At 45.6% G+C, this 16354-nt stretch overlaps 1 protein-coding gene across 2 annotated transcripts; it reads right to left on the reverse strand.

Annotated features, from left to right (window-relative positions):
* On the reverse strand, nt 1338–14775 carry LOC100511764 (COPII coat assembly protein SEC16-like). 2 transcript variants are annotated; one of them, XM_021101455.1, is made up of 4 exons: nt 13792–14775; nt 11447–11512; nt 4101–4181; nt 1338–2039 (listed from the first exon to the last, which is right to left on the reverse strand). In XM_021101455.1, the coding sequence occupies exons 2-4, from the start codon at nt 11501–11503 to the stop codon at nt 1626–1628; spliced, it is 552 nt and encodes a 183-aa protein (XP_020957114.1). In that variant the 5' UTR covers nt 11504–11512; nt 13792–14775; the 3' UTR covers nt 1338–1625. The 2 variants fall into 2 exon arrangements, with proteins under 2 accessions (XP_020957114.1, XP_020957113.1); XM_021101454.1 differs by lacking the exon at nt 13792–14775 and having other exon boundaries at nt 11447–11833.

Raw genomic sequence — 16354 nt, forward strand, 5'->3', positions numbered from 1 at the left:
CTGTCAGTTGTAAAATGGAATAGTTCCTGCAGCTTTTCACTTACAGTCGTCTGCATAGTTGGCATAGTTTAGTTTTTTTTTTTTTTTTTTTTTTTTTTTTTTTTTTTTTTGTCTTTTTGCCATTTCTTGGGCCACTCCCGTGGCATATGGAGGTTCCCAGGTTAGGGATCTAATTGGAGCTACTGCTGCCAGCCTACACCAGAGCCACAGCAACACAAGATCTGAGCTGCATCTGCAACCTACACCACAGCTCACGGCAACTTAACGGATCCTTAACCCATTGAGCAAGGCCAGGGATCGAACCCGCAACCTCATGGTTCCTAGTCAGATTCGTTAACCACTGCGCCATGACGGGAACTCCCGATGTAGTTTAGTTTCTAATTTGTGCCCACTCCTTCTTTATCATCTCTTCCAAGATACTGTGTCAATGCAGCTATTTGTACTTGAAGGAGACTGTTTAACTCAGAAGAAAACTAATGTATTTTTAAAAATTTCCTGCTAAAACAGTACTTTTCTGAGGCTTCTCCATTAAGAATTTTCCAAGTTAGAGTTATTCTGTTTGTTATAACCTGGGTTATCTCTTTTACACTGGTGGCCACAGCTCCAGTGTTGGAAACCAAAGCCATCAGCATTATTGCAATAGTCTGAAGAGTACTGCAGGAATTAAAAGTGTAAATGATCAGCATCAGAATCTTTCTAGACTTGTTAGAGACAGTTTGAGAAGATTTCAATCCCTCAGGCGGGGGGGGGGGGATTGCAAAAATAAAAAGATAAGACAGGAGTTCTTGTTGTGGCTCAGCAGGTTAAGAACCTGACTAGCATTCATGAGGATGCAGGTTTGGTCCCTGGCCTCGCTTGGTGGGTTAGGTATCTGGCATTGCCTTGAGCTGTGTTGTAAGTTGCAGACATGGCTGGGATCCTGCCTTGCTGTGGCTGCGGTGTAGGCTGGCAGCTGCAGCTCTGATTCAACCCCTAGCCTGGGAACTTCCATACGCCATGGGTTCAGCCCTAAAAAGAAAGGAAGAAAGAAAGAAAGAAAGGAAGGAAGGAAGGAAGGAAGGAAGGAAGGAAGGAAGGAAGGAAGGAAGGAAGGAAGGAAAGAAAGAAAGAAAGAAAGAAAGAAAGAAAGAAAGAAAGAAAGAAAGAAAGAAAGAAAGAAAGAAAGAAAGAAAGAAAGAAAGAAAAGAAAGAAAGAGAAAGAAAGAAGAGAAAGGAAGGAAGGAAGAAAGGAAAAACAGGACATGGCAATGGATGGCAAATTCCTATGGCTTCCCACTTTGCCTGCATTTGGCTTAAGGAAAAAAAAAAACTTAGATACTTCAGAGATGGTTTAGAAGTATGGTTTAGAAGTTATGCTCTTTTATTTTTTAGGTAACAGTGAGAAATTGCCTCAAAATTGTAGCATATGTGCCAGCATCACTTTCCTGGTCCTGCGAGGCTTCCTTATAGAAGAACTTCATTTCTACAGGAGCTGATAAGGTAAATCCTGTAATAAAAATAGGTTCACAGGATACATCACCGGGGTGATTGACTATGACCATCCGAGCTTTGAACACTTCCCTTGAAAGTTGCTTCCACACACAGCCAGTAGCACAGGCAGATGTGGGTCTGGTCCTTCTCCCAGCTTACACATCTCCTCGGGGCTCCTTCACTGGGGAGGAGGTGGGGAAGCTGGTGCTGTGAAGTGCTCCCTTTGTGGGGGGACCTGGAATAGCCAGGACTTGGGGTGTCAGGGGAAACCTGGCTGGCATACCGCAGCAGGTCCCCAGGCTCCCAGGTGCAGAGGCTTCTCTGTTTCTCTCTGATGTCATGGACTGGCCAGAGGGGGTGAGGACAGGGCCTTTGGGAACTGTGCTTGCCAACAAGGGAGGGGCCGGGGGGGACGGACTCGGCCTAGGGATGATGGGTGCTGGCTGAGGCTGGATGCATGCCATTGTGCTGACAGGCGCCCTGACCACAGTGGAAGGCCACAGAGCCAGCAAGCGCAGCACCGTACTGCCATCAATGTTCTGTGGTCGCGCCCTCAGGCTTTGAGTTGGCTGTAAGTGGAAGGACAGAGAGACCAAATTAGAGAAGGCACTTCCTGGCTGGAACACAGGCAGCTCCATGCTAACCGATAGAGTTTGGGCCTGAAGGAGCTTGCTTTTGGTTTTTTTTCTGAGGGGCAATGCACATGTGACTCCTCTCAGAGATAAAGGGAGCACCTGAGCCAGGGTGACTGTGACAGGCAGGGGTGGTGGAGGTTCAGCTAGACCGGGGAGTCAGTTTGGCTTTTGCCTAATCTGCCTACGTTTTGGATACCATCTGTTCTCTGAGATACAACCTTAGAGGGTGGAGAAGCAAGCCCTGGGGACAGGTCCGTGTCAATGTCCCCAAGGAGAAAGGTCTAAAGTATATCTTTGGATCCCTGCTCTATCATGGTCACTATCACCCACCACCACAGTGATTTCCATGCTGGCACTTTGACGAAACAGTTAGGATGGGCTAGATACTTTCCGTCCTTTCATTTTTTCCCCTTTATTATCAGTGTGACACAATGGTAGGATCTTTTCAACAAAGACATCTTTTTTTTTTTTTTTTTTTCTTTTAGGGCTACACCTGCAGCATATGGAAGTTCCCAGACTAGGGGTGGAATTGGAGCTGCAGCTGTGACCTACACCACAGCCACAGCAATGCCAGATCTTTATCCCACTGAGCGAGGCCAGGGATCGAACCCGAGTCCTCATGGATACTAGTCGGGTTCTTAACCCACTGGGCCACAACGGGAACTCCTCAACAAAGAAATTTTTTTGACATAACTGTGCTGTATTCCACACACCCATGACTGACCAATGTCCTTTCATTTGGTCCAGTGTTTTTTATCTCCTTCTTGTTTCTGTTGACCTATTTTTTCATCAGTAGTTTCCTATTAGAATAGTAAAGTGACACAACCAAATATAAATAGGCCACAATTTTTCTTGAGCCAGAGTTCTGTTGGTCTTGCTAAGGGAGCCATGAAGATTTTTAGGCAAGAGTTAGAGTTTATAAACATCCTCAGAGTTCCCATCGTGGCGCAGTGGTTAACGAATCCGACTAGGAACCATGAGGTTGCGGGTTCCGTCCCTGCCCTTGCTCAGTGGGTTAACGATCCGGCGTTGTTGCCGTGAGTTGTGGTGTAGGTCGCAGACGCGGCTCGGACCCTGCGTTGCTGTGGCTCTGGCGTAGGCCGGTGGCTACAGCTCCGATTAGACCGCTAGCCTGGGAACCTCCATATGCCGCAGGAGCGGCCCAAAGAAATAGCAAAAAGACAAAAAAAAATCCTCATCATTATGTCCTAAATGATTAAATTATTTTGTTGATGTAGGTGGTATTGTAGGATTTCCTTTGGGATGATACTGGAACTTAAACGGTTAGTTTGAACTTTCTGTCTTCTAAACTAAGCCCAGTACTGAATTCCTCTGGTATGACAGAGAAATATTATATGCAAAAATAAATCTGTTCTCCCTGAATCCAAAACATTCTTGTTTGGGTTCAGTACACAAGAGATTTGAAAAATTCAGATGCTCATATTTTACTAGCCCCTCAAGTATTGCCAGTGTGCTAAATTTCTCCAACTTAAGTAGGCGTCTCCTGTAAATTATCTAAAACAAGAGGGTTTTTGATTTTGTTTTTTGCTTTTTAGGGCCACACTTGTGACAACACAGGATCTGAGCCATGTCTGTGACCTATATCACATCTCACGGCAACGTCAGATCCTTAACCATCCTTTACCCACTGAGCGAGGCCAGGGATAGAACCTGTAACCTCATGGTTCCTAGCTGGATTCATTGCTGCTGTGCCACGATGGAAAAAAGTAAAAAATTAAGAGTTTTAACTGGGGAGAAGTTCTGTCTCCAGGGGACATCTGACCATATCTGGAGACATTGGTTGTCCCATATAGAGGACAGAGGTGCTATTAGCATCTAGAGGGAACAGGTCAGAGATGCTGATAAACACCCTGCAATGACAGGGAAACCCAGCAGCAGAGAATCATCAGCCCCTAAAGTCAATGGTGCTGCTTTGAGAAACCCTGATCCAAAGTACCTTCATTTTTTCAGGAAAGGCAAATGCTATTGACTTACCAGCATCCAAACCACGTAGTAGCTCTTTCGGTGCCCAGGACTGCTGTCACTGCTCTCATCTGACAAACCAAGCACCCCTTTCTATAAACAAAAAATGAAATTGTCTTAAAATCCCCTCTTGGTCTGTTCCTTTCTTCCCAAATGGATGTGTACTGCTCAAACTTGAAGAAGAGCTACTCAGAGTCAAAATACTAAGTCTGTGGCTCTGGCAAGAGAGATGATGTCGTGGATAAAAAGTGGGAAACATGAACAGACTCAGGGCAAGACAAGGGCCGGAGGCCATCTGTGACCCACCCTCCTCCTGGCCAGAGCCCTCACCCCAGCACACTCTCCTGCCTCGTGTCTGTGTGTCTATGCTCTGCAGCCAAGGCCAGCCACGGCCTTCTCATCCCAGCTCCCTCCTCTGCTGGGACCACATGGGTCTACAAGCCCAGGTGCAAAATAACCCCAGACGCCACCCCAGTACCTCGGCCACATATTGAGTCTGGCTCCCTGTGCTATACCATGGAGCCTTGTCATTCATCTATTTTATACTGTGTATCTGCTAATCCCAAACTCCTCCTTTATCCCTCCTCTCCCTCACTTCCCCTTTGGTAACCATAAGTTTGTTTTCTATGTCTGCAAGTCTGTTTCTGTTTCATTAATAAATGTATTTGTGTCATATTTTACGGTTCACATATAAGTGATATCATATGGTATTTGTCTTTCACTGTCCAACTTCACTCAGTATGAGAGTCTCTAGGTCCATCCATGTTGCTGCAAATGGCATTACTATTTCATTCTTTTTTATGGCTGAGTAGTATTCCATTGTGTCATCTGTTCCATAGTGATCTAGTCTGGCTAATTGCTAAGGAAGGTCAATGTTCCAGTTTTACCTTGACAGAAATGTCCATATATAAATTTTTTAAAATTTAAAATAACTCTATAGTGAATCTTAAAGATAAAAAGTAAGTTCAAATAGGATGTGAATGGCAATGAAAGGTTTTTATGGTGTGTGTATTGTTGAAGCCAAAGAAAGAAACCTGCTCCCATCCTGCCCCCTCCCCATCAGTAATACCCTCAAACCCTGATAAAGGTTGGAACATTCCATGCATACTTTCAAAGCAAAGTATAAAAATGCCTGTCTCAGAGTTCTCTGTGGAGCAGCAGGTTAAGGATCCAGTGTTGTCACTGCTGTGGCTTGGGTCACTGCTTGGGTGTGGGTTCGATCCCTGGCCCAAGAACTTCCTTGTGCAATGGGCGTGGCCCAAAAATGCTTGTCTCTGCACTTTTAGGACATAAAATGGTCATAATTTAATTATCTGGATTATAGACCCTTAGACGCACCAGTGCTTATACATTTTAAACTTTGTTTCTGAAACCCCCGTAAGCGTTGTGAACTTCCAGGTTATCTTAACTAGAGCACACTTAGTACAGCTTGTGTTTTCTTGATAACCCCAGGCCTCTATAAAGACCATCTATCTGTCTCCTGCAACACTGTGATAGCCCAGGAGGATGTTCAGGGTTACGTCCATTCACCCCTGCCCTAAATGATCCTAAGCTGAAGTTCAAAGCCAAACAACTTTTGGAGTTCCTGTCATGGCTCAGTGGTTAACGAATCTGACTAGGAACCATGAGGTTGCGGGTTCAATCCCTGGCCTTGCTCAGTGGGTTAAGGATCCGTTAAGTTGCCGTGAGCTGTGGTGTAGGTTGCAGATGCAGCTCAGATCTTGTGTTGCTGTGGCTCTGGTGTAGGCTGGCAGCTAAAGCTCTGATTCGACCCCTAGTCTGGGAACCTCCATATGCCATGGGAAGCGGCCCTAGAAAAGGCAAAAAGACAAAAAAAAAAAAAGCCAAACAACTTTTGGGTTTGTGATAGTGGGTGAAGGAAGGAAGTAGTATCTTGTGTGCTTGAGAGTTGCAGTGAAGTTTGATACTTTCTGGATGACTGGGACTCTAGGAGGGGGAGAAGGTAACGGTGAATCCATCAGCACTGCCCTGATGTCCTAGCATCAGGGAAGAAGGCCACTGAAGGATGCTCCATTCCCTGAAGCTGCTTCTCCTTTTTTCTCCCGCCCTCCTCCCCTTCTCTTCCTCACCAGTCTGAATGAGGGAGACTTTGCCCAGAAATTCCAACTCTGGGTTCCTCTGTAATGATACCTCGAGTTTGACATTTCAGTGGCAGTGAGGAAGCCACTGTGAAGCACTCAGGATGCTGTCTGGAGACCAGGAAAGAGCCCGATCGACCCTCCCTCAGGGAGAGAGGGGTCGAGGTGAGCGATTTCTCTATGTTTCTCATGCGGGGAAGTGGTTAAAAATTGGCCTTTCCATAGGGCAGTCCTGAATCCTCGAAGTCCATGAATTTCTAGAGGGTCTGCTTGAAATGTTATGTAAATTGCCTCCTTGGGCAGGAGAAGGGGGGAAGAGGCACAGTTTTCACAGGTTCTTAAAGGGGAACATCAACTCTAGAAGAGGTAAAGACAGTGACTCAGAGTCTGTCCGATAACCTTGGTGCTTTGACAAGTCCTTAGACCCCATGTGGTGTCCCCCAGAGCACTTCCTGTTGACCAGAATGAAGCTCTGAGCCCATCTTGACACTACTGAGGGTTTAGTGAATGAATCCGTGACACAGGAAAGGCAGAACCTTCCAATTTCAACTCCTCCACCATTTAACCCTTATTTCTTCATCTCCTGAAAAGAGGAGTGGGATCTATGCTTTATTTGACTCTGCGACATTAAAGGGTTTATTTATTTATTTATTTAGGGCTACACCCACAGCATATGGAGGTTCCCAGGCTAGGGGTCGAATCAGAGCTGTAGCCGGAGGCCTACACCACAGCCACAGAAACACCAGATCCGAGCCATGTCTTCGACGTACAGCCACAGCTCACGGCAATGCTGGACCCTTAACCCCCTGAGCGAAGCCAGGGATTGAACCCAGGTCCTCATGGATCCTAGTCAGGTTCATTACCCCGAGCCATGATGGGAACTCCTAAACGGTATTTTTAAAAAAGAGAACATAGCCATAATCCTTAAACAAACATAAAAGGAACAAGTGTCAGAGTTCCCTCTGTGGCACAACGGGATCAGCAGTGTCTCTGTAGCGCCAGGACACAGGTTCGATCCCAAGCCCAGTGAAGTGGGTTAAAGAATCTGGTGTTGCTACAGTAGGTCACAACTGTGGCTTGGATCTGATCACTGGCCCAGGAACTACATAGGCCACAGGGCAGCCAAAAAAGAAAAAAAAAAAAAAAGGATTATATTTAACTCATAAATTAATGACAGAACTGGCAAGCTGTTACAACAGTTTAAAAGAGAACGCAAGGAGTTCCCGTCGTGGCGCAGTGGTTAACGAATCCGACTAGGAACCATGAGGTCTCGGGTTCGGTCCCTGCCCTTTCTCAGTGGGTTAAGGATCCGGCGTTGCCGTGAGCTGTGGTGTAGGTTGCAGACACGGCTCGGATCCCACTTGCTGTGGCTCTGGTGTAGGCCGGTGGCTACAGCTCCGATTCAACCCCTAGCCTGGGAACCTCCATATGCCGCGGGAGCGGCCCAAGAAATAGCAACAACAACAACAACAAAAGACAAAAAAAGACAAAAAAAAAAAAAAAAAAAGAGAACGCAAAAGCACCACACATTTCTGCTCAAATAAGGGAAACCAAAATGAATTTACAAACAGTGCAAAACTGGCACAACTGCTCAATATCCACAGGCAATAATCCATTGTGTCCAACCAAAATCTGTGGGTTTTTTATTGTTCTTTCCCCAATACAATTTTTTTTCTACTATATAGCATGGTAACCCAGTTACACATACATGTATATACTCTTTTTTCTCCCATTATCATGCTCCATCATAAGTAACTAGAAATAGTTCCCAGTGCTACACAGCAGGATCTCATTGCTAATCCATTCCAAAGGCAATAGTCTGCAAATTTTTTTTTTTTTTTTTGTCTTTTTGTTGTTGTTGTTGTTGTTGCTATTTCTTGGGCCGCTCCCACGGCATATGGAGGTTCCCAGGCTAGGGGTTGAATCGGAGCTGTAGCCACCAGCCTCCGCCAGAGCCACAGCAACGCGGGATCCGAGCCGCGTCTGCAACCTACACCACAGCTCACGGCAAGGCCGGATCCTTAACCCACTGAGCGAGGGCAGGGACCGAACCCGCAACCTCATGGTTCCTAGTCAGATTCGTTAACCACTGCGCCACGACGGGAACTCCTAGTCTGCAAATATTAACCCCAAGCTCCCAATCCATCCCAGTCAGTCCCTCCCCCTTGGCAACCACAAGTCTATTCTCCAAGTACATGATTTTCTCTGCTGTGGAAAGATTCATTTGTGCCATATATTAGACTCCAGATATGTGACATCATATTGTATTTGTCTTTCTCTTTCTGACTTACTTGACTCAGTAGGAGAGTCTCTAGTTCCATCCATGTTGCTGCAAATGGCATTTTGTTCTTTTTTATGGCTGAGTAGTAAGTCTGTGTTTCTATGCACAGGATTTAATTACTTTGCTATCAGTTTTGTACATGCTAACTTTTATCTCTGCAGAGTTCTAAAATAGTCCAAGACAAAGGTGGCAATAACTGGGAAAACCACGCCAGCCAGAACATGACTACATTTCAATCTTTCACAGTTTTCCCTTATTGTGCCTTTTTATTCTTAGGATACTTCCCTGGAGACAGGCTTTATGGTAGTGGCCACCAATTCAGCAAGACTGGGGGGCACTGAGAAGACCTCTTATTACCACCCAACTCTGGCCTCCCTGCCTGCAAGGTATGTGGAATTCCACAATGGGGCCTTTACTCTCCAGGCAGGCCAGGGTTAAGGCCACTCAGCATAAAGGAGCCCCACAGAGAGCAGGGCTCATAAGGTGCCCTTACAGCACACAGAGCACTTTCATCTGTATGATCACATTTCATTCACACAGCAACCTATTTTATTTTATTTTATTTTATTTTATTTTATTTTATTTTATTTTATTTTATTTTATTTTATTTTATTTTATTTTATTTTATTATTTTATTTTATTTTATTTTATTATTTTATTTTATTTTATTTTATTTTATTTTATTTTAATTTTAGGCCCGCAAGTGTAGCATACGGAAGTTCCCAGGCTAGGGGTCAAATTGAAGCTGCAGATGTCAGCCTACACCAGAGCCACAGCAAGCGGAATCTGAGCCACATCTGCAACCTATACCCCAGCTCACAGCAATGCTGGATCCTTAACCCACTGAGCAAAGCCAGGGATCCAATCCTCATCCTCATGGATCCTGGTCGGCTTTGTTACCACTGAGCCACAATGGGAACTCCATGCAGCCCATTTTATAAATGATGAGAATGGGAGGCTTGCCCGAGGTGACAAGGACCTGGTGACTGATGCTGTGGGGACTTGCACCCCGATCTGGTTTCAGAAGATATGCACTTCCTGCCACCCTCTGTGCCCTAAAAGATCAGTGCTTCTGGGACAGTCCCTAATGAAGGCACAGGAAGAGGACTCACACTTGCTCACGAAAGTCCCCAGACACCATCATCAATAATGGGAAGTTCATTCAATGCTTTTTTTTTTTTCTTTCTTTTCTTTTTCTAGGGCCACATGTGCAGCATATGGAGGTTCCCAGACTAGGAGTCTAATCAGAGCTGTAGCCACCGGCCTACACCAGAGCCACAGCAACTCGGGATCCGAGCCGCCTCTGCAACCTACACCACAGCTCATGGCAACGCCGGATCATTAACCCACTGAGCAAGGGCAGGGACTGAACCCGCAACCTCATTGTTCCTAATCGGATTCGTTAACCACTGAGCCACGATGGGAACTCCTCATTCAATGTTTATAACTCACCCGTTTACTGAGCACCTACTATGTGCCAGGCACAGGGGTCAGAGTATTGGGCAAGACCGAGTCCCTGTTCTTGGGAACTTAGGTCCTGGTAGAGAAGATGTACCTCAAACAAGTACAGTGTGGCTTATTCAGTGAGGACTGTTGGAAGTGCTGCCAGGAAGTGCAGGGGATGTATGAATGTGTCTGGGGTGATGTGACTCTGCTGGGGGTGGGGAGGGCGGCAGGGAGGTGCTGTTTAAACCACCCTCTCAGAGTTCCCATTGTGGCGCAGTGGAAATGAATCCAATGAGGAACCATGAGGTTGAGGGTTCGATCCCTGGCCTCACTCAGTGGGTGTAGGATCTGGTGTTGGTCGCAGATCTGGTGTTGCTATGGCTGTAGCATAGGCTGGCAGGTGTAGTTTGGATTAGACCCCTAGCCTGGGCACCTCCATGTGCCTCGGGTGTGGCCCTAAAAAGCAAAAATAAAAATAAAAGAATAAACCACACACTCATATTAACACAACATTGTAAGTCAACTCAGGCCTCACTTTTAAAAATTAAAATAAATAAAGATTAGGAGTTCCCCTCCTGGCTCAGTGGTTAACGAACCCGGCTAGCATCCATGACGATGTGGGTTCGATCCCTGGCCTCACTCAGTGGGTTAAGGATCCAGCGTTGCCGTGAGCTGTGGTGTAGACTGCAGACACAGCTCAGATCCAGCGTTGCTGTGGCTGTGGTGTAGGCTGGCGGCTACAGCTCCTCTTTGAGCCCCTAGCCTGGGAACCTCCATATGCCGTGGGTGCAGTACTAAAAAGAAAATAAATAAATAAAATAACATAAAATAAAATAAATAAAGATTAGGGATGACTAGCAGTTACGGGGTGTGGGGGCGGGGAGGAGGGCCGCTGTGGGAGAGCGGTGGGTGGAAGGGAGAGATACTTCAGGCAACAGCACATTGGAGACTCTGAGTCTGATCACTGTTACTCTTCTTTTCCATGTCCCTCTCCCCCTATGGGCTCTTCTCTGTGTCTTCAAACAAAAATGTAAACTTAAATATTTCCTAGGTACTATGTGCTGTGGGGCTGTGCTTGAGCAGAATGACCTTTCCCTTCTCCAGTTTAGTCTCTCTCTCCCCCTGCCTTGGAGCCAGTAACTTCAACATGGCTTCTGAGGGAGTTCCCTTGTGGTGCAGTTGGTTAAGGACCTGGCATTGTCACTGCTGTTACTCAAGTCACTGCTGTGGCATGGGTTCCATCCCCGGCCCAGGAACTTCCACATGCCATGGGTGAAGCCAAAAACAAAAACCAAAAGACATTGCTTCTGAACATTTATGGATCCCTGAGTTCCCTTTAATCATCTTTATTTTAGCGTAAGTGACTTTAGATCCTTTCTTGAAAAAGGGAGTGGATATAAAAAGGTGTAAAATGGGGAAAAAAGAATTGACAGAGTCAATCTTATGTCTAGAGCATCGGAAATCTGGATGTCACGTGCCTTTGTGTTCCTGGAGGCCCTGGAAGGGGAGAAGTGAGAACAGTGGCTACTCACCATCTGAAATGCCAGCACTCCCAGGAGAAGGACCAGAAGGCTCACACGCTGTGCCATGCTCAGGTGCTGAAAGCACAGGGAAACCTCTTTATTCATGCAAATAAACATGCGCATGTATATATGCAGAGGAAGTCTTGGTCATTGAGTCTTTACTAAACACCAACTGTGTACCCTGGAAGCAGTAGAGCACACAGGTCCTGGAGCAGGTTGGCTGGCAATCCTGACTTTAACACTTACTATTATGTGACCTGGGGCAAATTATTTAACCTCTTTGTGCCTCATCTGTAGACTGGGGATATTTGCTATGGGGATATTTGCTACTGAAAGCAATATATTTTTTTTCCTTTTTAGGGCTATACTCACGGCAAATGAAAGTTCTCAGGCTAGGGGTCCCATCAGAGCTACAGCTGCTGGCCTACACCACAGTCACAGCAACACTGGATCCCTAACCCACTGAGCGAGGGCAGGGATCGAATCCACATCCTCATGGCTACTAGTCGGATTCGTTTCTGCTGCACCACACTGGGAACTCCTAAAAGCAGTTCTTCTGTCCCTTTCCTGTTTGCCCATTTCTAATCCCCTCTAACCTTAACAGGACCTAGTATAGGAATGAGATCACTAAGCAACTGAAACTAACCCCTGCCTTATGCTCTCCTGAATGCACAGCATGCCTTGTCTAACCTGTTGATTCTTTTCCTAGGTAAAAAGAAATAAGAATGAAGAGTTAAGCAGTTAAAAAATGACTAGCCCTCTACTCCCAACAGCTTCCCTAGCAATCTTGCAGGCAGATCACACAGGCAAGATAACATCTGAAGAAAGTCAGCCAGTCTGCACGCAATGGAGAAGGATGAAGAACCCACACTCTCTCGGTGACTCACCGAGATCCCCCCCCCATTTCCCCTTTATTTTATTTTAATTTTTATTTTTTTTAGGGCCAAACCCATGGCATATGGAAGTTCCCAGGCTAGGGGGCAAATCAGAGCTGCAGGTGCCAGCCTGCGCCACAGCCACAGCAATGCCAGACCCAAGCTACATCTGCAACCTACCCCACAGCTCATAATGGCACAGAGGGTTAAGGATTCGGCATTGTCACTGCTGTGGTATGAGTTCAATCCCTGGCCAATGAATTTCCACATGCCATGGGCATGGCCAAAAAAATAAAAATAAAAATCAAGCTAGGGAGTTCCCACTGCGGCTCAGTGGGTTAGGAACATGATTAGTATCCATGAGGATGCAGGTTCCATCCCTGGCCTCGCTCTATGGATTAAGGATCTGGTGTTGCCGTGAGCTGTGGTGTAGGTCACAGACACAGCTCAGCTCTGGCGTTGCTGTGGCTGTGGTGTAGGCTGGCATCTGCAGCTCCAGTTCCACTGGGAACTTCCATATCCCATGGGTGCAGTCCTAAAAAAAGACAAAAAAAAAAAAAAAATTAGAAGTTCAGCAAAGGGCAAAACATATATAATGACTAGAGTGTTATTTCAAGTTTGAACACAAAGAAATGGGTGGGAAAAATCTTTCCAGCCGCAAACTTTGCTGATCCTGTCTCTGCTTTTTCCCTTCAGTCAAACTGCTAAGGGAGATCAGGAGGGGAAAAAAAAACTCGAAATCTTTCAGGCAAATCAACATGCTTGCTCACCTCTCAGACTTCTTCTCTCACCATGGCCTGTTTGTGGTTGTTTCCCCTCCCTCCCTTTCTTCTTTTCTTTTGTCTTTTTATGTCCGCACCCACAGCATATGGAGGTTCCCAGGCTAAGAGGCAAATTGGAGCTGCAGCTGCCGGCCTACACCACAGCCACAGCAACGCCGGATCCATAACCCACCAAGCAAGGCCAGGGATGGAATCCTCGTCCTCATGGATACTAGTCGGGTTGGTTACCACTGAACCACGGTGGGAACTCCTGTGTTTTTTTGTTTTTTTTCTAATCATGCATGTCATCAGTAAAAACTTTTGAGCATGCACCCTCCATACACACACACACACACACACACACACACATATACACACAAATATAGTATTTATTCATTTGGATTATGTATCAGTTTTAATCATGTTCTATTACATATGTCTTATGTACATTACAGAACTCACTAAAAAATAGGATTTACAAGTAAAGTTCTTCAAAATATAAAAATTCCAAAATCGCTTTCTATCCCAGCGGGTCTTGCCCCCACCTCCCCCCAGAATACAAACTTACCACTCTAACTCCAGGGACCAGTTCCTATTGCCACATTCGGCAGAAATAGCTCCCACTCGATCCATCTGAGCCCTAAGGCTCCCTAGGCTCCGAATCCATAAATCAGTAAATCAGAGGGTAGGTCTTTCCTTCCAGACCCTCAAGACTCACCTGCTGCTGGTGGCACGTTCTAAGACAGGCAGGAACACTGGAGAGTGAGCCCACCAGGCCTCCTCTTAACCACACACGATGCCCGAGTCTTGGTGTGTTTTCTAGAAGGGAGGTCTTGCAAAATATGATGTCAGATGGGGAGCGACCGTCTGTTTTCAGGATCTGCTTTTGAAGAATTGCTTACCTCTGGCTGGACAGCCAGCCACCCCCACCCTCCCCACCTCATGGCACCTAATTATACTGATGCCTGAAGGGAGTGTGCACCTCAGAAGCTGGGTGAGGCCAGCGCCTGCATTACACAGACCACGAATTCCTAACCACCAGACAACCCCTCAGAGAATCAGAACGAAATCCTGCAGACAAGGAACATCTGGAATGCCTTGTGTGTCTGTTTTCTTTTTATCCAGGTAAAAACTTACCCTTGTTGTCAGAGAAAAATACAAGGCGGACGTCACATTCTAATTAAAGAACCTAAGTTACATCATGTCTTCTTCTGCCCTGGCCTTTTCCTCAGACGCTCCTTTGTTATTCAGAGGGTTTTTTTTTTTTTTTTCCTTTACAAATGTTTTATGAGTTATAAAACACAAGGGGGATAAGACATGAGTATAATGTAATTTACAAATAGCAAAAAATAACATTTTGGTGTCATAATTTTATGTAACACAATAATTGGCTAATGTGCTATCTTGATGGATAGGAATTTTTTTAGGCTCACTTTTCTGAAAATTCATTTATTAGGTCATCAAGTTTTATACTTCTAGTAACTTCACTTTTTTTCTTTAGGAGCTTTATTCGGAATTTTAAAAGCCAAAGAGCTATCAAATAACTACTTTTATTACGTTTGATAAAATGTATTATTTGTTGATATGAATGGTGTGTATCTGTTAATATTACTTTGTAGCCACTGCAAAGTGTTAGACCTCTCATTTCTTTTATCTTTTTTTTTTTGTCTTTTTAGGGCCATACCCCTGGCATATGGAGGCTCCCAGGCTAGGGGTCCAATCAGAGCTACAGCTCCTGGCCTACACCACAGCCACAGCAACACCAGATCCAAGCCCCGGCTGCAACCTACACCACAGCTCCTGGCAACCCCAGATCCTTAACCCACTGAGTGGAGCCAGGGATCGAACCCATGTCCTCATGCATACTAGTCAGGTTTGTTAACCACTGAGCTATGACAGAAACTCCTCATTTCGCTTCTTTTAACTTAAGAAATGATTTCTTAGGAGTTCCCTGATGGTCTAGTAGTTAGGACTAAGCGCCTTCACCACTGCGGCCCAGGTTCAATTCCTGGTCTGGGAATGGAATTCCTATATCAAGCCACAGCAAACCACAGCCAGCACCCCCACACACTCACCAAACAATGGGGATTTTTGAATTGAGGTATAGTTGATTTACTGTTATTCAGAGATTTACAATCTGGATGGTGCTATTCGTAAAAATTCTTTCACTTCAGGAATTCCCATCGTGGTGCAGTGGTTAACGAATCCGACTAGGAACCATGAGGTTGCGGGTTTGATCCCTGGCCTTGCTCAGTGGGTTAAGGATCTGGCGTTGCTGGGAGCTGTGGTGTAGGTCAAAGACGCGGCTCGGATCCCGCATTGCTGTGGCTCTGGTGTAGGCTGGTGGTGACAGCTCCGCTTAGACCCCTAACCTGGGAACCTCCATATGCTGCGGGAGCGGCCCAAGAAATGGCAAAAAAGGATAAAAAAAAAAAAAAAAATCTTTCACTTCAGGAGGTAAGCAACCCTGCTTCTCTTTTCTGTGTTGCTTCAGACAAACTGCAGGGAAACACAAAACTCCAGTGTTATGCTCGGTGGGCACATAGAAATGTACCAGAAAGTGTGCATTGCATGCAGTCCTGCAAGGGAATTTCCTCCAGCAGGGCTTTCTAGAGAGCGAATGTGTACCCTGCACACAAATGTGTACCCTGCACATGTGTAGAGCGTACTTGCTATGCGCTCCAGTCCTCTATGCTTGGTGCAAACGCTATTTAGTTATTGCTGATGTTCTTTGAATACCTTACTAGCTTCAGTTCATAAAGATTTTATAGATTTAGTTAAGAGTCACATTTTTGTTCATAAACAAGATTAATCTGGAGTTCCCGTTGTGGCTCAGTGGTTAACAAATCCAACAAGGAACCATGAGGTTGTGGGTTCGATCCCTGGCCTTGCTTAGTGGGTTAATGATCCGGTGTTGTCGTGAGCTGTGGTGTAGGTCGCAGACTCGGCTCAGACTCCAAGTTGCTGGCTCTGGTGTAGGCCAGTGGCTACAGTTCCGATTCAACCCTTAGCCAGGGAACCTCCATATGCCACGGGAGCGGCCCAAGAAAATGGCAAAAAGACACACACACGCAAAAAAAACAAGATTAATCTGCGAAATCATGATGTCTACTTTGGTCTTGGTGGGAGACTGATTTTCAACCTTTGTAAAATGACTAAGAAACATCTCCACTTTCTCTGTGCTAATTTATGTTAGTATTTAACTCACACACATATTTCCTTATATTTTTCTAATCAAATGTGCCTTCCTCCAAGGATATTCAGGTCTGCAAGTCTTCTGG

This window comes from Sus scrofa, chromosome 8 (assembly GCF_000003025.6).
Source record: "Sus scrofa isolate TJ Tabasco breed Duroc chromosome 8, Sscrofa11.1, whole genome shotgun sequence".
Taxonomy (NCBI): domain Eukaryota; kingdom Metazoa; phylum Chordata; class Mammalia; order Artiodactyla; family Suidae; genus Sus; species Sus scrofa.

Bases quoted from the DNA above. Each gene is read 5' to 3' on its own strand.
- LOC100511764 (XM_021101454.1), bottom strand. From the start codon at position 11,560: ATGCGCATGTTTATTTGCATGAATAAAGAGGTTTCCCTGTGCTTTCAG. The intron at 4,182-11,446 runs GTGAGTAGCCAC...TTTTGTTTATAG, and splicing joins GAGTGCTGGCATTTCAGATG to AAAGGGGTGCTTGGTTTGTC. The intron at 2,040-4,100 runs GTAAGTCAATAG...TTCCACTTACAG, and splicing joins ACTACGTGGTTTGGATGCTG to CCAACTCAAAGCCTGAGGGC.